Raw genomic sequence first — 24,287 nt, forward strand, 5'->3', positions numbered from 1 at the left:
AAGCTCTTCCCTATCTAAAGCATGGAGTTTCACCTCCTCCCTTGCCCAGTCCCTATCTTCTTATCCTATTTTTTTCATGGCAATTATCGCTATCTGATTTGACTTATGTGTTTGTTTTCTCTCCTCTACTAAAACATAAGCTCCAGGAAAGAAGGGACTTTGATCTTCCTCACCATTGTATCTCCAACACAGAATAGGGTAGGCAGTCAAATATTATTTTTTAAATGAGCAAAGGGAAACACCACCTCACCATTTATTTAATAAACAGGAAGGCTATAAACAGACTCTATAACAGTATGTTTTTCTTTTTCTTTTCTTTTCTTTTTTTTTTTTGAGATGGAGTCTCACTGTCTCCCAGGCTGGAGTGCAGTGGTGCAATCTCAGCTCACTGCAAGCTCCACCTCCTGGGTTCAAGCGATTCTCCTATCTCAGTCTCGCGAGTAGCTTGGAATACAGGTGTGTGCCACCACACCTAGCTGATTTTTATATTTTTAGTAGAGATAGGGTTTCACCATGTTGGCCAGACTAGTCTCGAACTCCTGACCTCAATGCTTTTGTTCCTTGTTATGGACCTCGACCTGAGCTGCTAAGAACTAGGATGCTCATCACTGCAGAGGCCCTCTGGAGATGGAGGCAGGTGGACACCACCCACTGGAGGCAAAGGACCCAAGTGAGGAGCAGAACTCCTCAGAGAACACACCAACCAGCCTCTGAATGACCATGTACCCTCTGGTGCAGGTCTCCTGGTATCCAGAGCTGGTGTGAATACGCTCTCCTGAGTTACGTGCATTAAGTGCTCATGAGTGAGATGCTCATGAAATATTCAGACATTCTGTGCTGATTTCCCTAGCACAGGTCCACCTGATGCAATAATCACACTGGAAATGTCTGCTGAGGGGCTCTCACAGCAGGGCCGGAGGGGTGGCAACAGTTGCTTATTGAGGGTGCTGGGTTACAGGCAGCAGGAAGAGGGCCTAGGCATGTGACCATGTGTCTTTCTCATACTTAAATTAGGCAGTTGCCGAGCCCTGACTCTGGCCAGAAGCAGAGTGCAAAGACAGGTAAGAGACTAACCTTAACTATGAGAGACTCCCAGATTTACAAGGCCACTGCCCCGCCTCTCTGCTGCCCACCACTACTGTAAGGAAAGTAACCATAGAGGCCAGGCGCAGTGGCTCACTCCTGTAATCCCACTACTTTGGGAGGCCAAGGTGGGTGGATCACCTGAGATCAGAAGTTCAAGACTGGCCTGGCCAATATTGTGAAACCCCAGCTCTACTAAAAATACAAAAATTAGCCAGGTGTGGTGGCACACACCTGTAATCCCAGCTACTGGGAAGGCTGAGGCAGGACAATCGCTTGAACCCAGGAGGTGGAGGTTACAGTGAGCTGAGATTGTACTCCAGCCTGGGCAACAGAGCAAGACACAACACTCTATCTAAGAAAGAGAGAGAGAGAGAAGGAAAGAAGTAAAGAAAGGAAGAAAGAAAGGAAGAAAGGAAGAAAGGAAGGAAGAAAGGAAGGAAGGAAAGTGGCCAGGTGCGGTGGCTCATGCCTGTAATCCCAGCACTTTAGGAGGCCAAGGCAGGCAGATCACAAGGTCAGGAGTTTGAGACAAGCCTGACCAACATGGTGAAACCCTGTCTCTACTAAAAATACAAACATTAGCAGAGCACAGTGATTCACGCCTGTAATCCCAGCTACTCAGGAAGCTGAGGCAGGAGAATCGCTTGAATCCGGGAGGTAGAGGTTGCAGTGAACTGAGATCGAGCCATTGCACTCCAGCCTGGGTGACAGAGGGAGACTCCGTCTTTAAAAAAAAAAAGAAAGAAAGAAAGGGAAGTAACCATAGGTAACACAGTGCAGACACAAGACAGACAGTTGGCAAGATGTGAAGTCATTTATGTTGATGCACAGACTCTAAAGAGTATCTGTCCTTCAAATCAAGAAGGGCTACACATGCTTTCTTTGGTCACAGGAAGTTGAATGTATAAAAACACAGGTGGGGTGATGAACCCCACAAACTCCAGTTTGTGCTGCAGAGCTCTGCACTGTGGCTTCACACAGGCCCAACAGTGCACTGTGGCTTCACACAGGCCCACCAGTTAGCACTTGGCTGGCCATTGCTATTTTTCCCTGTTTGGAGCCTCACGGGAGGATGAGGAGACTGGGCCACCTGGAGCAGGTATTCTGTGTCCCCTGTCAAGGTACTACCTCAAGGTACCAAGCACTCATCACCACTCATCCCCAGCATCCACATGGCTCCAGAGAGAACTGTCTTTCAGAGTCTGTGGCATAAGGTGCCACAGTAGGTCCTAAGTATGGGAGCAGAGTTGCTGAATCATATGGTAATTCTATGTTTAACAAAAACAACGAAAAGCAATGACTCAAATAATTGTACCCCAACGTTCATAGCGGCATTATTCACAGTAGCCAAAAGGTGGAGTAGCCCAGGGGTACACTGACAGATGAAGGAACAAAATGTGGTCTCTTAATACAACGTAATGTTATTCAGCCTTAAAAAAAGAAATAAAATTCTTTTACATGCTACAACATGAACCTTGAAAACATTATACTAATTAGAATAAATCAGACACAACATGACAAATATTTCCACTAATACGAGGTATCTAGAAGAGGCAACTGCGGAGACAGGAGATAAAGTTTACCAGGGGCGGGGGTGATGCAAGAATAGGGAGTTATTGCTTAATGGGTACAGAGTTTACAATGGCATGAAAATGTCCTGGAAATGCATGGTGGTGATGGTCACATTAACTCTGTGAATGCCACTGAACTGTACACTTAGAAATGATTACCATGGTAAATTTCATGTTTATGTTACCACAATAAATATAATAAATGTATTTCAGTGAGTAAAATGAGGAGATATAAGCAAATAGGCATACGAAACGGAAAACAGTAACCTTCAGGAATGGCAGTACATTCAGAAAAGATTTGAGGTATTGTAATTTAATTTAAAAAAATTTTTTCCCCTGTGGGTTGGAGAGCAGGAGAAGGAAGAAAGAGATATGGGAAGGCTAAGGACGAGGGGGAGTAACGTACTCTTTAGGAAAACCCCGGCCCCCACTGCCACGTAACTCCACGAAGGGCAGCTGAGGAAGGCCCACTGGCTTTCTCCCTCAGCCTCACTGTAGTTTATTTTTTTATTTTAAAAATTATTATTTTTTTTTTTCCAGAGGCAGGGGTCTCATTACGTTGCCCAGGCTAGTATCGAACTCCTGGGCTTCAATTCTCCCACCTCAGCTTCCCAAGTGGCTGGGATTACAGGCGTGAGCCACCTGTGCTGTGCTTTATACATCAAAGGAAACTGCTACTATGTCCAGGAGACAGAGAGGAGGCCTTTGGTAGCAAATACACATTCCTTTAAGTGTATTTGTACTGTGCCTCTTTCCAAAGAATTTGAGGTTGCTTATCACGAGCAGCCACAAATAAGGAGAAAACACGGTGACTGGATCAGGGAAAGGCTGCGAGCAAACGGAGGCTGACCCAGCTGAGGGCTGACTCCTCCAGCCAGCCTTGAGCTTCCTGGCAGCCTGAGCAAATATGAATTATCTCCTGACAGAAAGGAGGAAGCATTCTGGTTTCACAAGGGAGACAAGGTGTTTTTGGCAACAGAGACTAGAAGGATTTGGGTACACGGTACTTCATACGTGGTGTGAAGTGATGTGACGCCAGTCTCCTTAGCCAGTTTCACACATATGCAGATTTCATATGGTTTCTTCTTATGCTAACCTTCAGTTAAAATTAAAGTTGCAGACCATTTAAAGTACAAGGTAAAGGGAACTCTGGGGAGCGCTAGGCTCACATAATCTTGGCACTCAGTCTTCAAAGTTGTCTGATAAGACTGAACAGGACCCAGAAGACTGGATGGAACGGACCTCCCTCTTTGTCCAGCAGATGCAAACCAGTCATCTGCAGCCAAAGATGTGCTTGCATATGGGGTGGGGTTATGGTGTCTGGCGTGGTCTTTTTTTAATTTTTAAAACAGTTTTTGAGTTAATTGTCAACATTTTAAAAATTGCTAAAATTTATGGCTATTCTTGTAAAATGAGAAGATGTGACAATGCTGGGCCCAGCTTCTCAACCACAGCCATCTGCGGAAGGGCCAGCCGCAGACCCCGGGACTCCGCACGCCCAACCCACGGTGCTCCTCCGCTCTGCCCGCCTCCACCCGAGTCAGTGGCTCCTCCTGCCCTTTTCCTCTTTTCTAAATGCAGTTTTCCTCAGTTGGCCTCCTGATAAGAGCTCAAGAATACACAGCTCAGGTTATATTTTTCTAATGAGAACCAGAGCCTTAGGTTTTTATGTTGCTGTTTGGGGAAAGACCCACATACGGCAGGTCCTCAAATAACATTTTGTTCAACATCGTCTCATTATAACATAGATGAGGAGGGAAACACGGATTCCCAGCTGGGGCCACTGTCTGTGTGAAGTTTGCACATTGTCCCCTCCCCATGGCTGTGTGGTTTATCTTTGGGTATTCCAGTTTTCCCTACACCCCAAAGCTCAGCACGTTCGGTTCATTGGTATGTCTAAATAGCCCCAGTCAGAGACAGAGACAGAGAGACAGAGAGAACGAATGTGTGTGTCCTGCGATGGGATGGCACCTGGCCAGGGTGGGTTCCCATCCAGTACCCTGAGCTCCCGGGATAGGAGTCAGCTACCTGCGACAGTGACCTAGAATAAGGGGTTAAATAATTATCTCCCTTATTTTTATTAATCTGCCCTAAATGTACATATAGCTCAAGTTTATGCCCACGTTTAATATTAGAAGTGTTTTGGGTCTCTATTTAGAAATTCACTAACATTTCTGTGACCACAAATACACTACAGGAACTTAACTCTTGATTATATGAATTAACCATAAATGTGGTATCGTTACACGTCATTTCATTTAAGGTTGCATTTTCCAGGAACCTATCAATGACACTGAGGACTTACTATACTTTGGAAATCTGGAAAGGAGGTAAGAGGACATTCATGGCTATGAAAACCAAGAAGGCTAATGAGCCTTCTTGCTTAAACACACACAGTGGGCAAAGCTGATTTTCTTTTTTCTCACTTAGGATCAGCTATGCCTATGACCAGAGTTGACACCATTAACTACAGCAGAGTTGGTTCATTTTGAATCAGGTGTTAAAAGTTGCTTTTTTAAACAAACAAGCCCTGTAAAAATCCTAACTCAAATAAAAGTGCAGCTCCAACAAGTGAGATGTTACAAACACTCCGCTGGTCCACCTGATTCCAACCAAGCAGTCCCCTCTTTACCAGAATGACTTTGCTCCAAAGTATGGTTCCAGCTTCCAAAAACACATGTTCCTGGGGATCGGTACTTGCTTCACACTACTGGTTAGGTATCTGCCTGGTTTGGAAGCCTTCCATGCTGGGTCTTGATTAAGCTTTGCCTTTGATACGGCTTGGGTTTGTGCCCTTGCCCAAAAACCATTCTGAATTGTAATCGCCAGTGTTGGAGGAGGTGCTTGTTGGGAGGTTACTGGATCATGGAGGCAGACTTCTCCCTTGTTGTTCTCGTGATAGTGAGTTCTCATGAGACCTGGTTGTTTAAAAGTGTGTAGCACCTCCCCTTTCTCTCTTTTTCCTCCTTCTCTGGCCATGTAAGATGTGCTTGCTTCCCCTTCACCTTCTGCCATAATTTTAAGTTTCCTGAGGCCTCCCCAGTCATGCTTCCTATACAGCCTGTGGAACTGTGAATCAATTAAACCTCTTTTCTTTATAAATCACCCAATCTCAGGTAGTTCTTTATAGCAGTGTGAAAACGAACTAATACAGCCTTGAAATCTCATTTTCCAGGAAGCCTTCCCAGCCCTTTGGCACTCAGCCCTAAAAGTTGATGATTTCATTCATTCAACAGTGTGTTCCCAGAGACTCGCAGTGCTGGGCATGGAACGTGTGCTCTACAGACACTGGATGAGATTAACATGTAAAATCAATGGAAGACTTTTTATAAGCCAACTTTTTAAAGTCCCAAGTTTTTGTTAATTCACTTGTTAATCAAGTATCATCAAATTTAAAACATATCAAATGACATTATCACAGCCTGCTAATAAGGTAGAAAGCTTTCCTTTAAGATTCCCAAGGTAGAAAGCTGTCAGTGAAGTTAGAGACATAAGCCACAGAGAATTTTAGCCAGGCTAAGAAACAGAAGCATCTGTAGGCCTGCTACAATGTGTGCTGTAGCAGGATTGGCCATTCACCATATCCTTGCCGCCTCCTGAGGGCCAACGCACACCACCCACCCCTCTTTTCTGACTGGGCAAACACCATGCCTGGTAAAGCAATTCAAGGTGGAAGAGAGACCTACAGATTCTTTCAGCATCAATACAGACTTTCTGTAAAGGCAAGATGTTATATCCCAGGGATGTAACACTTCAGATCTTGTTGTAGCTCTACAGCTGAAACCAGGAGGGCTGTTGTTTTTTTTTTGAGCATTCCTCTGTACTCTGCATAGAGCAAGGCCCTCTTTAATTCCACTGAGGAACAAACACAAACCAAAAAAAAGTAACATAGAAAATTAGAAAACAGAATAGTCATCTTTTAGGGCTGAACACCAAAGAGAAGACTGAAAGGTCTGGGAGGAAGGGAGAAAGGGTATCCATAGAGGTTACCCCTTGCTTTGTGTCCCATGTTGCCTCTGTCTACCTAAGACAAGAAGACTTATGAGAACAATGTTGTGGTAGTTTAAAAACTCCTCAATATCACCTGTAATGGACAAAATGACATTAGGACCCTCCTGCTGCAACATGGTAATGAGGACCATAACCCACATATGTTCTTGCAAAAAAAAAAAAAAAAGTTAACCTCAAATCTTATAAGAAAACAATCAGATCATCAGATTGAGGGACATTCTATTATATCACCAACTGACGTCCTCAAAATGGCAATGTCACGAGAGACAAAACAGCAGGAGGGAGGATCTGTTCTAGATTAAAGGACAGTCAAAAGACATGAAAACTACATATAATGTGTGAGCCTTGACTGGATCTGGGACTAAACAAAAGCAACCAAGGACATTAATGGGACAACTGGGGAAATCTGAATATGGACTGTGGATTGTCAATGCTTCATCAGTGGTAAAATTCTCAGGTGTGATGAAGGTACTGTGTTTATTATAGGGGAAGGTTCCTTCTTGAGAGGTTTATGCATATGGCTTTAGGGAGTGAAGCATCATGATGTCTGCAACTTTCAAATGGCTCAGAAAAAAACGTATACACAAGCACAAATGCGAGCAAGAGAGAAAAAAATCAAAATGTGGCAAAGTGTTAACAATTGGTTGATTAAGATGAGTGGTTTATGGAGGCTTGTTTTACCTTTTCTGTAAGTTTGAAGATCTTTAAAATAAAAAGTTGGGAAAACACCAGGCAAGAAGGTCTCACATGGTCTGGATATGCTGCAGCAGAGATTTAACATGGAGAGCACAACATGACCAATTCTCAGTGCAGCCACCAGAACAGGAGAGCTCTCCTGCAAGTATGCCTTCTACATCCAAATGATCACCAAGTACACAGGCACAAGTTGACAGGTACAGGAGGCAGAGAAATTCTAGGCAGAAAAGGGCAGGGTCCCTGGTGAAGCCCCACCCTGAAGCCTAGAACCATGGCCCAAAGTGAGAATATGCAACCTTTTTTCCCCACTGGAATGTTACCCTTTCCAAAATCACCCATGGCCCACCCCGCCCCCCATCCTATACCCATAAAAACCCTGACCCAACTGTCAGAGAGCAGAGAAGGGAAGAAGAAGAGAAGCAGCTGGATGTCAGAGACTGTGGTTTGATGTCAGAGAGCAGCAGCTTGACTTCAGAGCAATGGCTTGACACCATTGCTTTGGAGAGGAGTCCGGCTGAGGACAGCCAGAATCCAGGGGAAGATTACCTTCCCATTCCATCCCCCTTCTAGCTCCCCTTCCTGCTGAGAGCCACTTTTATTGGCAATAAAATTCTCTGTATTCACCACCCTTCAATCCTTTGTGCCACCTGATTTTTCCTGGATGCCAAACAAGAGCTTGGGTGCCATGGGTGCAGATGCTAAAGGGTGTCACACTGACCCTCTGCCTTCAGTGGTGGAGAGCAACTGCCTCACATGAAAAGGCAGAGGGCTCACTGAGCTGTTTAACACTTAAGCTGCTCACGAACGGCAAAGCTAAAAGAGCACTGTAACACATGCCCTCTGGAGCTTTGGGGGGGTCACAGGTCTTCCCCCGAGATGCTGCTGTGGGGCCATCCCGGAGTTTTGCTCCTGCTGATGCTCAAAAGCACATGCTCCGGCCCCTGCACCCACTCACCTGCGTGCTCCTCCTCCCTCGAGGGGTTGAGAGCTGCGGACTGAGTAAGCGAGGCACCCCTGTCACGAGGCCTGAGAAGGAGTCAAGGACAATTTCCTCTTTCAAAGTCAGGGTGGGGGGCCTGAGAAGCGCAAGCTGCTACCCCATCACATTCTGACTATAGATCTCTGTTTCTTTTCTCAAAGCAATCGAGGCTGCATTTTCAGAACTTCTATTTTAGCAAAATCTTACCAGCTGGAGATTTGTTTTCATTTTCACTGTTGTCACTTTGGATTCCTGACACAGTTTGTTTCTGTGAATCAACAAACTTGGTCATAAATATGAAGGGATAAGGAAGATTACCTAACATCAACTCCAGGAAGCTGTCCTCCAGGACTGCGAGCCTCTACTGGCCTTGGTGTCCATCTAGGATCCCCCACTCTGCTATGGGACAGCACCTCCACATAACTCCTAGCCATCTACCTGCAGCCTCAGTGGCAGAAATGTTCGGCAAGTGGTTTCTGCCAGAACTTTTCTGGAAGAAAAGTTCTGTTTCACACATATGTGAAAAAAAGTTCAAATCTACTTATCTGACTACTGATCACCTGAATTGGCACAGCTTTAAAAGAATGATACCCAGTTTTGCAGAGGATGGGAGGAAATATTTGGGGTAAAGAGGGAACGGCAACTGACAATATACAAGAAAAGACTTAATCATTCAATACCTTTGAGAAGTAATCCTGAAGAAATAGAAGTATGTTTAGAGGATAAATTCCAACCCCTTCACTGTGCCTCCCTGGCTTTCTGTCATTACTGACCGCAGCCCAACTCTCAGGCCTCATTTCTGCCCACTCTCCCCCAGGCTCACCAACCTCCAGTCCGAATGGCCCTTTCTTATTGCCTGGGTCACCTGTGGCAGCTCCAGATCCCCTTTAGACAGGCTGTCTCCTGCCCTTGAGAACAATCGGTGGATCCTCCATTAGCACTCACCCCAGGCCCTGTGGCCCTCACGCTAACAGGAGTGAGAGGATTTCCATGCAGCCAGGAGGAGGGGGAAGATGTGGTTCTGGCATCCAAATGTGACCTACAAAATATTTTCTCATAGCAGCAATGTTCACACTGATGGCTGGGGATGTGGTAACAACACTAGCAAGGTCCCGAAGTTATTTCCATGACAGATTACATAGGGTTTCTGAGGCTGGTTTCGGCAGCTAACACTCCTTTATTGTAATGCTGGTTTTAAGAGAAATTATGTCATGAATTTCAAATAACCAAAACAAAATCAACCTTAAAAGACATGGTCTGTTTAGAAAATAAAGACTGTTTATGTTAATAATAGGAGTTCATGAATCCCAAGAACTGTGGGAGCTCATTTTGAGAAAAGGCTGTAGATTAATGCTTTTCCATTTCCATCTTATACCCCAAGTCTCTTCTGGGGACTGAAAAGTTATGGAACAGCAGACTGTGGGGGAAATATTCCAAAGTAACACAAACTGAAGTAGAAAAATAACCTTTCCTGCTCTCAACCCTGGTTACTCTAAGGAAGATTCTGGAATGACTTTAGGGGGTTCTCCTCAGTCGCTTAGCTCTGTTACCATTTGCAGACAGGTCTTATTTGACCAGGCTCAGATCCCTGGGAGAAAACACACAGTCACCCCAGCCAGTGCTCCAGTCAATCAGTGTTCAAACTGTTACCTGGTTCTCAGGGATGATCCATATTGTGACCCTCTCCAGAGAAATTAAGTTGCCCATATAAAGAAAAGAAAAAGGTAACAAAGGGCTTGGCCTGTTACATCAACTAGTTAGAGTACAACTTTCAGTCTGGTCTACCTTTTCAGTCTGTGGACTAGAGGATCACTGACTATCTAGCTACCTCATTCCTAGCAAAAAGCGAGCGTTCTCCAGACAGCCTGCTTTACCTATGTTAACAGTTCTCTCCATGTCTGCAAAAACTGTTTTTGGAAGAGGCAGGGCTGCCTTTCCCTGCCCCGACCCTCTCTCCTCACTCTGAGTGGCTGCTTGACGCTTGTAAACACTTTTTCCTGAAGCCATTAAGCCTCATGAGCCAGTAAGCCAGGAAAATCTGGCTTTAGCATCAAACATATTTCACAGTCACAACTGCACCAAAAAGCCAGGTTTCATGTGTAAATTCTTCCTTGGTTGTCCTCCAAAACCTACTCATACAGAGGAAAAATCTAAGTGATCACACCAGAAAGCAAGGTATTCTATGTATAGAACACCTTGGGGTATGAGTAGAGTTCAACCCTAAGGGTATAAATCTCAACCCTCAGGGTATAATGGTTTCATATTTCAATCCTGAGGGTATAATAGTTTGATAGTGCTAAATTCCAGAAAAATAAAAATTTATCACCTAAAATCAGAAGAGATCTCAAAATAACAGAACACTTCACTGGCTGTGCAAAGGCCCATACAATCAGGGATTTCGTTTTGGAAACAATTGCTCCAGAAAAGCACTGCTGTTGCATTAACAGAGGTGGGAAAATGATCCGCAGGAAAGGACACCAAACATGCTCTAACGTGCATGATGCAATGAGCCTGTGTGCACACATCTGTGCTCTGCTCTATTGCAATACCCAGAATCATTGGGTCCAAGAGTGTTGTTTCTATTTTAATATGAAAGGCCACAAAATCTGACTGCAAATGCTTCGCTATTAAGCCAGGTGCTTGTGATCACACAGCTGCTCCCTAATTCCCCCATCAGCCCTAGAGACCTCAAAGGACTGCAGTAAGCAAAGGAAATCAACCACTGGCATGTCTTCCTGTTTAAACCAAGGACTATCAAAGGAAAGCCATCTATAGAAACACAGGCGACAACAATAAAAACAACTTCTTGGCTTTGTGGCCTTGGACAAGTGACTTACCCTCTCTAAACTCCATTATCCTGATTTTACAGATGAGGAGCTCCTCAGGGCATCTTTCCGGGTTGGGGATTAAACATGAGGGATGCATGTAAATGCTTGACACAGGGTAAGTGAGTAAAGCATGTTAGCTGGTATATCCACCCTCTCTTTTAACGGCAAGCCTTTGCCAGATGGAGGACATAAAAATTCTAAGCAATGACTCCTACCTTGGCTTTGTCCACTTAATTACCTTTATTTTCTGAACAATTGTGTGACCAGGTTTGAAAAGAGGGAATTTTTTAAAAAAAAACATGCAACGTGACAGAGGCTGGAATCTTTCTCCTTTATTTGACTGCTTAGGTAAGTCAAAGAACTTTTTAATTGGATCGTTTATTCCTCCGGGCTTGGAAGACAGGGCCCAGGAGCTAGCCTACTGAAGGGGCAGCTGGACTCTGATGGGTGGGGTATGAAAACAAAAGAAAGTGTATTTTGATGAAGCGAATAGGTTGGACTTAGTCCTATTATCTTTGGAGATCAGCAAATACACTGCAGCAAATTCTGCAGCTCAAGAAAATCTCTGGGTTACTAATGCAGGTTTGCAAATATAGCAACTATAATGAAATGGCTACTTTTAAATGATTTCCTATAATGGTGCTTATATATGGAAGCTTTTTTCCCTGTTGAAGAAATTTAATTGGAAAATGGCAAAGGAGTAAGAAGAGGCAGACGGCCAGTTCCGCTGAACAAACACACGACTACGCTGTGTGAGCAGCTTTCATGAACTCCTCCTTGTTGTGCCCAAGTGTTTGTCCTCCTGGGGGATCTGGCAGAGCTACCCCTGCCTGGTGCACCCTCCTCCTCACGGGATCCGACCCCACTCAGTCCCCGGATTCCTGCTCGGCTGTGACCTCTGGGAAGCGTTCTTCCACGCTCCTCCCCGAGGTTATCACCAGGGCCACTGCAGGCCTGCTATGGAGTCTTAACTGCACTGTGAGGTCTTCCCTGTGGACCTGTCTGCATCCTCCAAAGAACTGTGAGCTTTGGGATGGGGTTCATTCACTGCTGCTCAAGTATGTGAGTATCTCCTATGTGCAGGCACTGCTATGCTGATCAATTAGGCAGGTGAAGTCCCTGCCCGCGTGGAGCCTGCACTCTGGCATGACAGCCAGATAAAGCTTGATAACACACAAGGAAGAGAGTATAAACACAATCCATCCTCAGGGAGTGCTCCATGCTATGAAAGAAAATGAAGCAGGGAGTGGCTGCAGAAGAGTGAGGGATGAGGCATGACTCTAGAGGGGAGGGTGGGAGTCCTTTGCAGAGACAGCTGCTGAGGAAGGAGGGCTCCAGGCGGAAGGAACAGCCAGCACAGAGCCCCGGGCAGGAGAAGCAGCTCAGGCTGGAGGAACAGGAAGCCAGGAGGCCAGAGTGGCTAGAGCTGGAAGAAAAACAGAACAAACGGCCAAGGAGGAGGCCAGAAGCAGGGAACACCCTGTTGGCTGCGTGCTGGGAATCTACAAGTAACTCTAGGCTTGAAGGATTGGAGGGTGGGAGCAAAGTGACCTGACAGCAGATTCTGTCTTTTATCCCCAGTACCTAGCACAGCCCCAAGTGAGTCTGCTGACTAAATGAGAAAAAAAGCTTCTATGTGTGGACAGAGAACACGTGTCAGCACTGGGCAGGGAAGGTCACTCCCCTCCAGGAACTCAGTCTTCTCAGGAAAGAGGCTACCACCAGTTATAACTAACCCATGTGTTTTTAAGTGAGGGACAGAATGAAAAGAATAGTTTGGGAAAATGAGGATGCCCGTGGCGCCAACAGGCGGACGCTGGCTTCTGTGTGAGGACCAGTGCTACAGATACCACCTCATGTCAGGAGGTCCAAGAAGTCCCACAGGAAAGACATCCATGTAAGTGGGTTTATCCCTGCACTTCCCAAATGTATTTAATTATGGAACTTTGTTGGAGTGCAGGTCACTTATTAATTCCATAAAATACAATTTGAGAGAAGTGAATAGAGGGATCAGTATAGGGTTGACACTCTACAATGATTAGCAATTTCCAGGCTGTTTAAATCTGTCTGGCTGCCTAAGGCGGAAGACAGAGTCCTGAAGCTTGGGGCTGCCAGGGTTAGAGATTTAAGATGCCTGTATGAAGTCAGGATGTGAGTATGAACTTAGCATGCTGGTATGAACTTGGCACACGCATGGTCTGGTTGCAGGGAGTTGTGTGTATTGTAACATAAAGCCCAGAGTCTCGGTTCGGTTTAATTGGGGGAATTGTCTTCACTCCTCATGATACTTCTGCCTGGTTTAAGCTGCTACCAACATACAGCTGTCAATGGCTTCAATGCATTTTATTTGGCCTTAGATGCAATCCAGACTACTGATCGCTCCTTCCTTGTTAGAGCCTCTTCTGCCGCACTGGCTTCCAGAATACCACTCTCCTCATTTTATTCCTTCATCTTTGGCTGGCTGACTGGTGGATTGGTTATTACCTCATTCATTCATTCCCACTACTATCTTTAAACACGTTATGTGCCAGGCCCTGTGATAATCTCTGAAGATATACTAGGAGATGAAACAAACATGCTTCTGCCTAGTGGAATTTAGTGGGAGAGTAAGTCAAGCAAATAAATACTATTATGTGATTTAAAATGTCAATGTGATAGTAAGATACAAATGGGGCAATGACAGAGTCAACAATTATCACGTGCAAACACCCTGATGTCTCCCAGCTGCTTTTCTTCAGCCCAGGTCTCTCCTCTTGGTTTTTTTTATCTGAATACCTACTGCCTTCTGAAGTATCTCTGCTCAAATACTTCAAGACACTATAAACCCATGGACAAACAGAACACACGATCTCCACCTATCATATAGTTCCTGCCCCAAGCAAAACAAAACTCAAAGCAAAACCACGGGGTCCTATTTCCTATGTGCCCTATTGGTGAGTGGCCCTGTTGTCCATCTATTGTGCAAATAAACTCTTATGGGGCATACACACCCTTCCACCTTCAATCGCTTTCCAATCCTTCAGCAAATCTTGCCAATTTTACGTCTTTATTAAATCTCAGCTGCCACCACCCTAATCTGAGCAACAATTTTGCCCATCTAGACTTCTGCAACAGTTTCCAAGCTAGCCTCCCCAACTCATTCTTCATCTATGGATTCTTTCTCCACACTACAGAGTGATTGATTCAAAACGCAAATCTGATGATCTCATTCTCTTCCCCCACTATTAAAAAATCTTTCAGTAGCTTCTTGTGGATCTTTGGGTAAAGACCAAACATGGTCTCTAGCATGGCCTGTAAGACTCTGCATGGCCTAGCTCCTGCCTACCTCTCCAGCTCCCCTCTTGTACCTCTGTGTCCTCCATCCATGATGATCTTCAGTCACCTCCTTAAATGCATTCCTCTCCCTCACTGGATGCTATTCTCTTCCTTGACCTGCCTAATTCCTACTGATCCTCCAGATCCTTCCTTCCTTCCTTCCTAGAGGAAGCCTTCTTGTAACCCTAGACTGAATCAAATTTCTTTGGATACACTCTCATACTACGGTGTTCCATAATGTTGTAGCACTTATAGGATTTTAATTAAACTCAAATATGTAATATTTGATTAAAATCCCTCTCCCTAACAAAATTTTAACTTCCAAGAAAAACTCATTATAAAACTCAAGAAAACTGACTATATGCACTCTTCTTTCTCCTGGTTCTTCTTCCCTCTCTCCCATACATGTAAACATGTCTGTCCTGAGATATGCTGCTCCTCCCTCTTTTGACTCCACACCCTTCGAACCACAGGGATCACCTTAGCCCAGATAACTTCAAAGCCTCTTCCCTAAACCTCAATCTCTTTCCAAATATCCAGGTAGGCAAGACCAGTGGTTTTGTAACATTTTGACTGCAACCCAGTTAGAACATTCATTTGGCAACTTACTGCCTACAAACATGCAAGAAACAAATTTCATGAAACAATACTGTCACTTGCTTTCCTATTAGCTTTCATTTAAAAATACTTTTTCATATAATTTCAAGACCCAATAGGTCACACCCTACAGTTTAAAATACATCGTACCAGATATTTACATATGGATATTTCTCTACAACCTCAAACATAATATGACTATTTCCCAACTCATTTCTCAACAAAACTTCCTTACTAAGGAATATATGATCCTTCTCTTAGTCACTGAGGAACAACACATTGGAGTCATTTTGGACTCCTCCTTCTTACCCAACCCAAGTAGTTGTTAAAACCTCTTGGGGTTCTTCCACTGCAATGTGTTGGCCCCCATCCCATCCCTTCCATTCCCACCATCATAGTTCAGATATTACTGTAATTTGGAATGCTGTAATAGCCTTTTAAACTGCTTCCCTACTTCCAGAATTTTCAAATAGAAGTGACTTATGTTTGAATCACAATTGTATCAGAGCAGAAAGCTTCAGTTCCATTTTGACCAACAAAGTAATGTGTAAGGGACTGAAATACATGTGACTTCATCCACTCAGTAAACTCCTTGAAAAATTAAATTTTAATTCAGGCTGCCTCACATTTCTAAAATTTCTATTACAATCCAGAAACCAAACTCTGGGTTGGTGGTAACGGCAGGCAGACTCACCCATGTCAGCAGTGACCATGGTAGACTGGTTTTCGGGGATAGAGACAGAGGTCTGGTCTTGGTCCATGCTTCGAGAGTCCTCGTTGACCTCGTGTTGGCTCTGGCTGAGTTCTGATCGCAGTTCTGAGTACTCATCTTCCTCCCTGAGAAAAAAGGAGAGTTGGCCACCACTGACAGAGGATTTAAGACAACCCCTAGAGAATATGTCTTTTAAGGACAGGAAAAAGACATTCAGAGAGAAAATAGATTTCTCCCCCAGGCCACATGGACCAGGATTCCTCCCAGCCCAAATAGATGGTCACACCTATGGTCAGCGAGTGAAGCTGAAAGGTTGCTTCTGTGTCCACATAACATACCCATGTACCGAACGAGATTCATCTATCAGCCTGCAGAAACTCTTCCCCTCTAAAGATTCCTGAAGAAACGAGATTTCTTCACCTCCTCAAATTCCGAGGGGAAAAAGAACTAAGACTGCTAGCACTGAGGCTACTGTTGAACCAAATAACTAAGAGTCTAGCACACAGCAACGGCATGCCCTACCACGTGGAGGGCCCACAGGAGCTTCCTTCTTGAAGGAGGCTGGAGGTTGGAGATGGGGTTGGAGCTACTGAGAAACCAGCACCTCATCTGTGCAGATCAAACTAGACGTTTTGGAAAGATATATGGATCAGCATGCCCAAGAAAGACGAGGCTAACTTCCCAAAGAAAGGAGGTAGAATTAGGGGGTGGGAAGAGAGGATGCAATGAGGAGAAAACGGAACACTGAATGAAAGAACACCACTCAGTGGCCTATTTCCTTTAATTTGCACTTGCTAACAAGAAGACAACATTTAAACCCCACCGTGTTTTATTTGTATACACACACCTACCTATTCTCAGCCCTTCAGGGGTCCCTCAACCTCTGGTCTCTTCATTGTACTATTAGCAAGCTGAGAAACTTAAAATTGCAGTATGTATTTCAGAGCACGTGCAGTGTCCCCTTCCCACACTACCACCACCACACATACACTGGACACAGGGATGGAGACAGCAAAATGAACCCTCTTTGAAGGATCTATTTTGCAAGTAAACGAGTAGGGGAAACTGTCAGGGGATTTAACTGGGAGTGGAATGCCCACTTAGGTCTGCTCAGCCTCAAGGGCAGGTTGTCTGTGAAGAAAGCTAGGAATCGGAGAAATCTCAGCTTGGCATTCATTTTAAGTTGTCAACAACCAGAGAAGAAAGTCTACAGTGTTGGATTGTGGGTGGACCAAGATGATGAGTGGTGATCTTTAGAGTTTAGGGAGGCAAGCTGGAGACACATCTATAAATCAGAGAAAGGTGAAGAACAGAAATCTTGGTTCTCTCAAGATATCAAATTTCTCCCAGGAAAGGGATTCAGCTGAGCCTGTGTTTTATAAGGTATTGTTAATAAAAGCTACCCAGAAATCTGGAAAAGCTTTATGTAGATATAAAGCCCCACGACATGCAAAATATGAATTAGAGAGTGGTGAAGACAAAAAAAAAATACAGACTAATGTTCTATGAATAAGTTAATTATTAGACATCTGCAAGCAAAAGTCAACAATAATTAGGTTTAGGAAAGAAAATGATTAAAAAGTACTCTTAAGTGCCTTTTTGGTCTACGGGACGATTGTGCACTGATAGATACATTAGCTCTCCTTTCAGTCAGCACTTAAAATTCAGATTTTAGTTAAGGGGAGATTTTGTGTATGATGAATAAATTACCTTGCTTGCATGGCCAACGTAATCAGCTTTGGCTCAGCCGAGACTTTTTTGCAGCCAAGAAAGCAAGTGATAAATGCTACTGCTGTTTCTTTGGTATAAATGGCATTTGTAAAATCTTTAATAGCCACCTTAAACCCTCCTGGCTTGCCAGATTCGAAAGTATACAGTTCCTGCCAAATCTCCTGCTTTGTACAGAATTACTTCTAGAGATTACTAGGATGAACTTTATAAAGGAGTGAATTGAGAAGGTGTGGGAAAGGGAAGCTGTTATTGTAGAAACATTCCCTACTGAGGTCAGAGCACAGTCTGAAGGAGAACCGTATTACATTAGGCAGTAGGTTTTCTGTGTCACAACATGCAAACTAAAAATTCCCATTCAATGTATTTGAGCACCAAAACAAAGACAGGACCACAAACACTGCACAGATTCTGTCTTCAAGGAGACAAAGATGTTCACAACCCAAGAAGGATGCTGTGGGTGAACACAGGTGGAATATCTGGGGCTGCCAGTGGGGAGTGACCAGAGAAGACCTCCTGGGTGGAGAAGCACTCAAGATGAGTCTCAAGGCAAGTAGATTTCAGTTAGGTCACATGTGTGGAATAGCACAGGCAAAGGCTCAGAGGAGCTGCAAATGTGCAGAACTTGGAGGGGAACAAGCGGTTCACTATGGCTGAAACCAAAATATGGCACAGGATGGAAACATGAGGATGGAGAGGCACTCAGACTACTTGTTGACTGGGCAGTTTGAGCAAAAGGAAAACATATTGCACCAGAGGATGCAAATAATCAGGGTTAGATGGAAGAAATAAAAATACAATGTGGAAAGTCTAGGAATTCAGGGGAAGGAATCAATGTTGCCAAGATCTTGTGTGGAAACAGATAAAATGAGAAGAGGAGAAATGCATTCCAGCTATGGTAATCATTGTAAGTATTCTAGAACTAAAACAACACATGCCAACAAAGTAATAGTCATTAGAGGTGGAAAGCTACCTTGTGAGAACAGGGAAGATCTTGTGCCACAAAGAATGAGGTATAAAAAGGTTAAACTGAGCTTAAATATTACAAAGTTCATGCAGCCCCGTTGGGTCTCCCACTGACTTTCGTAAAAAATCATGGAGTTGCATATCCTTATCTCTCATTGGCATCATTCCTGAAAGGAGGCTGGAACCTGGGACCGGGAAATGACAAATTGTAAACTAACTCAATTTGTGATTGCAGTACGCGTGGCACACTGATGACCGGGGGTCTTCTCTACCATTCAGGAGCACTGTTCCATCAAGAGCAAAGGAGTAAGTAAAACACACTAAGAGTCCCTGGCAGTTTTGCAAAGACGAGGTTTTGAGTTGTGCTTCTGCAGTGGCTCTGCACAGCCTTGAGGATGCCTGGTGAGGCTGTGTGGCTAATGACACAGCACAACAGCATCTGAAGATGACTTCTGTTGTGTATACAGGCATTCTTCTCAAGCAATAACTTATTTCTTTGGGGAAAAAATGCCTCCCCAAAAAAACACCAACTGCTAATGCTGGTGATGAAAAGAGGAAAATGTAAAAACACGGAAAAAAAAGTGGCCATTTGAAACCAGAAAAATAGCAGCTCTGATAAAATGATAAATGTTGAAAGTGACACTCTGCAGTGGTAGGTTTATAATCATGGAATGACAAAGTTCTCAGGTGTCTCTCCTTGGAACATAAAGGGTCAACTCACAGGATTCCAAATGCATATTCTTTCATTCACTTAGAAGTGTCTGGGAAGTGCTTCCAAGCTGCTTTAAGAGATGCAACGATCAATGCTTGCTCCTAGTTTAAACAACATAACAAATGCTCCTAAGGAGGCAGGCATTAGATTGTACACTTGCCTATGTAATGACCAGCAGTGGCAGAAAAGTCACAGGCTGGCAGACTGGGAGGGATTTTAAAGACTGTTTTAGCCAGGACCACTACCTTTATTTTACAAACAAGACAAATGGGGCTTCGAGAGGCAACTTACCTAAGATTATGCAACTACTAGCACAGCCTAATTCCTAAATTTCACACCAATGAGACACTATGTAGTTGACTCTTGAACAACATGGATTTGAGCTGCATTAATCCATTTATACGCAAATTTTCTTTCAATAAATGTATTTGAAAATTTTATGGAAATTTGTGACAACTTGAAAAAACCTCAGATGAATTGTGTAGCCTAGAAATACAAAAAAAAATTTTAAGATATGTCATAAATACATGAAATATATACATTAGGTTGATGCAAAAGTAATTGTGGTTTTGCTTTTGAAAGTAAAGGAAAAAACCGCAACTGCTTTCACACAACCTAATAGATACTAGTCTATGTGTTAACTGACTGCTTATGTTATCTGTAAGGCTTCAAGTCAACAGTAGACTTTTTTTTATTATTATACTTTAAGTTCTAGGGTACATGTGCACAACATGCATGTGTGTTACATATGTATACATGTGCCATATTGGTGTGCTGCACCCATTAACACGTCATTTACATTAGGTATATCTCCTAACGCTATCCCCCCCCCTCCCCACAATAGGACCCCAGTGTGTGATGTTACCCTTCCTGTGTCCAAGTGATCTCATTGTTCAATTCCCACCTATGAGTGAGAACATGTGGTATTTGGTTTTCCGTTCTTGCGATAGTTTGCTGAAAATGATGGTTTCCAGCTGCATCCATGTCCCTGCAAAGGACAAGAACTCATCCTTTTTTATGGCTGCATAGTATTCCATGGTGTATATGTGCCACATTTTCTTAATCCAGTCTGTCACTGATGGACATTTGGGTTGATTCCAAGTCTTTGCTATTGTTTGTGAATAGTGCCACAATAAACATACGTGTGCATGTGTCTTTATAGCAGCATGACTTATAATCCTTTGGGTATATATATCCCCAGTAATGGGATGGCTGGGTCAAATGGTATTTCTAGTTCTAGATCCTTGAGGAATCACCACACTGTTTTCCACAATGGTTGAACTAGTTTACAGTCCTACCAACAGTGTAAAAGTGTTCCTATTTCTCCACATCCTCTCCAGCACCTGTTGTTTCCTGATTTTTTAATGATCACCATTCTAACTGGTGTGAGATGGTATCTCATTGTGGTTTTGATTTGCATTTCTCTGATGGTGAGTGATGATGAGCATTTTTTCATGTGTCTGTTGGCTGTATGAATGTCTTCTTTTGAGAAGTGTCTGTTCATATCCTTTGCCCCTTTTTGATGGGGTTGTGTGTTTTTTTCTTGTAAATTTGATTGAGTTCTTTATAGGTTCTGGATATTAGCCCTTTGTCAGATGAGTAGATTGCAAACATTTGCTCCCATTCTGTATGTTGCCTGTTCACTCCGATGGTAGTTTCTTTTGCTGTGCAGAAGCTCTTTAGTTTAATTAGATCCCATTTGTCAATTTTGGCTTTTGTTGCTGTTGCTTGTGGTGTTTTAGACGTGAAGTCCTTGCCCATGCCTATGTCCTGAATTGTATTACCTAGGTTTTCCTCTAGGGTTTTTATGGTTTTAGGTCTAATATTTAAGTCTCTAATCCATCTTGAATTAATTTTCGTATGAGGAGTAAGGAAAGGATCCAGTTTCAGCTTTCTACTTATGGCTAGCCAATTTTCCCAGCACCATTTATTAAATAGGGAATCCTTTCCCCATTTCTTGTTTTTGTCAGGTTAACAGTAGATTATTAGTAGTTAAGGTTTTGGTGAGTCACGAGTTATATCTGGATTTTTAACTCCACAGTGTAGGGGTTGGTGCCATTATCCCTCATATTGTTGGGACTTTTTTAACTCTTACTTTAGGTTCATGAGTACACGTGAACATTTGTTACGCAGGTAAACTTGTGTCATGGGGGCTTGTTGTACAGATTATTTCATCACCCAGCCCAGTACCCAATGGTTATCTTTTCTGCTCCTCTCTTTCCTCCCACCCTCCACCTACAAGTAGGCCACAATGTCTGTTGTTCCCCTCGTTATGTCCATTTGTTATCATTTAGCTGCCACACCCAGTATTCTGTTTTCTATTTCTGCATTAGTTTGCTAAGGTTAACCCACAAGACAAGAGCTTGTATTTTTTATGACTGCATAGCATTCCACGGTATATACGTACCACATTTTCTTTATCTAATCCGTCATTGATGGGCATTTAGGTTCATTCCATGTCTTTGCTATGGTGAAGAGTGCTGCAATGAACGTTTGTGTGCATGTGTTCTTTGTAATACAATGCTTCATATTCCTCTTGGCATATACTCAGTAATGTGATTGCTGGGCTGAACGGTAGTTCTGCTTTTAGCTCTTTGAGGAATCGCCATACTGTTTCCCACAATGATTGAACTCATTTACACTCCCACCAACAGTGTATAAGTGTTCCCTTTTCTCTGCAACCTCACCAGCATCTGTTACTTTTTGACTTTTTAATAGTAGCCATTCTGAATGGTATGAGATGGTGTCTCATTGTGGTTTTCATTTGCATTTCTCTAATGAGCAGCAATATTGAGCTTTTCTTCATATGCTTTTTGGCTGCATGTATATCTTTTGAAAAATGTCTGTTCATGTCCTTTGCCTACTTTTTAATGGGGTTGTTTTTCTCTTGTAAATTTGTTTAAGTTCCTTATAGATGCTGGATAGACCTTTGCTTGATGCATAGTTTGCAAATATTTTCTCCCATTCTGTAAGTTGTCTGTTTACTCTGTTGATAGCTTCTTTTGCTATGCAGAAGCTCTTAAGCTTCATTAGATTCCACTCGTCAATTTTTGCTTTGTTGTTATTGCTTTTGGTGTCTTTGTCATAAAATCTTTGCCCTTGCTCCATGCAGAATGATATTGCCTAGGTTGTCTCCCAGAACCCTCATATCGTTAAAGGGTCAACTATAATGTCATGACTGAAGGAAAAGATATTTCATTATTTATTAAAGATTCCTTCTCATTATTGGTTAGGGGTAAAATTATTTAATCAGAAGAGGGAAAAGTCAATGGAAGTATAATTCTTACCATGCTTTCCAGACTTCAAGCTCAAAATACTATGGAGTCAACAGCATTTGATAGACTGTCATGTCACTATCCACATTATCTCTCTCATTTTGGGTACACGTTCATGCCTTCCACTGTATTGGAATGATTTGTGGAGAAGACCCAGATGGTCAACTGCCTGCCTTGACAGCTGTCAAGCTGTCAGTCAGCTGTGGCCAACTAATCCACCCTACTTGACCTGGTGTTTTTCTGGGTGAACTGCATTCTTTCTTAAATTAAAAGTAGACTTGCCTTTAAATGGCTGGCTTTCTTTTAAAGAACAAAGTTTCGTTTTTGTTTTGTTTTGTTTTGTTTTTGTTTTTTTAAAACTATTGGAAGGAAATGTATTCCTTTTAGTTCTCTGAAAGAATCTAGTACAGGAAATAAGTGATGAATAAAGTCCTCATTCTTTCTTCAATACTATCTCCCTTTATTTTTTCAGATAGCATAGAGAAGATCAGACTCATCTATGAATCTTTTGGTGAATAACTGAACAAATGGGATTTGAAATGCTCTTCTATGAATATAACAATCCATTTTTGTCTCAACAAGAGCTCATATAAGATCCATATTCAAGAACTTCCAAATATTAAAAAAGAGATTGATATAGATCACACAGGAAAACAGGGAACGAAAAACACATCTTCTTTATGGGTTTTATTTTTATTTCATTGCACTATACTTTTTAGACTGTAAATTAATCAGAACAATATGTTTTGCTGGCAGACAAGGAGGTTTTGGTTACAGTGTTTGAAATGCAACAACATGAAGATGAACAGATGCCTGTGTGTTGTTGGCTGCATGTACATCAAGATGTACATGATACCAACAACACATAGGCAACTGTGTGCCCAAAGATCAGGAGAAACATCAAGCTCCTGGTGCAGGCCTGAAATCTTAGCAGTCAGATTATATTACAGTAGACAGAGACTCTAGGATGTTACCTCTCTGTCCTCAAATGAGGGGGCATTTTGCAGCCCCATTAAACAGAAGGGTTGAGTGCCAATGCTGAGATCACAGAGATAGGAGGGGTCTGTGCCTTGGGGCTGCTGCTGTATGAGGTGAAACATGTGAGAGAGAGAGTTTAGGATAGGAGCCCAGGCTGAGGACAAATTCCATGGAGGGAAAAGAAGATCTACAGTCTGCAGGGTCCTAGAGGTTTAAGAAGAGTGCCATCAGGAAAGAAAGATGGCTTAGCGTCAATGCCATAGAAAGGGACCAATGACAAGAAAAGGTCACTGGATTTTTCATTTAAGAAATCATTAGTGATTTTCAAGAAAGGTGTTTTAGTCAGCTCAGGCTGCCATAAAAAAACACCATAGACAGGGTGGCTTAAACAATAGAAATTTATTTTCTCACAGTTCTGGAGCCTAGATCCTCCAAGATCAAGGTCCAGCATGGCTGCTTTCTGGTGAGGGCTCTTCCTGGCTTCCAGATGGCTGATTTCTCCCTGCGTCCCCATATGGCTGGAAGGAAGAGAATATACATGCAAGCTGTCTTGTGTCTCTTCTTAAAAGGCAATACACCAAAAAACAACCCCATCAAAAAGTGGGCAAAGGATATGAACAGACACTTTTCAAAAGAAGACATTTATGTGACCAACAAGCATATGAAAAAAAGCTCATCATCACTGGTCATTAGAGAAATGCAAATCAAAACCACAATGAGATACCATCTCACACCAGTTAGAATAGCGATCATTAAAAAGTCAGGAAACAACAGATGCTGGAGAGGATGTGGAGAAATAGGAACACTTTTACACTGTTGGTGGGAGTGGAAAT

The 24,287-nt window shown here is 43.0% G+C and overlaps 1 protein-coding gene across 2 annotated transcripts in view; it reads right to left on the minus strand.

The window, feature by feature from the left end:
* MCC (mutated in colorectal cancers) overlaps window positions 1-24,287 on the minus strand; it is a 495,753-nt gene that overhangs the window by 80,186 nt on the left and 391,280 nt on the right. For both annotated transcript variants that reach the window (XM_011966089.1, XM_011966090.1), the window contains one exon: window positions 15,778-15,920. In XM_011966089.1, the coding sequence (XP_011821479.1) occupies window positions 15,778-15,920 (143 nt within the window). The remainder of the gene's footprint in view (window positions 1-15,777; window positions 15,921-24,287) is intronic.

This window comes from Mandrillus leucophaeus, unplaced genomic scaffold (genome assembly GCF_000951045.1).
Source record: "Mandrillus leucophaeus isolate KB7577 unplaced genomic scaffold, Mleu.le_1.0 Scaffold740, whole genome shotgun sequence".
Classification (NCBI taxonomy): domain Eukaryota; kingdom Metazoa; phylum Chordata; class Mammalia; order Primates; family Cercopithecidae; genus Mandrillus; species Mandrillus leucophaeus.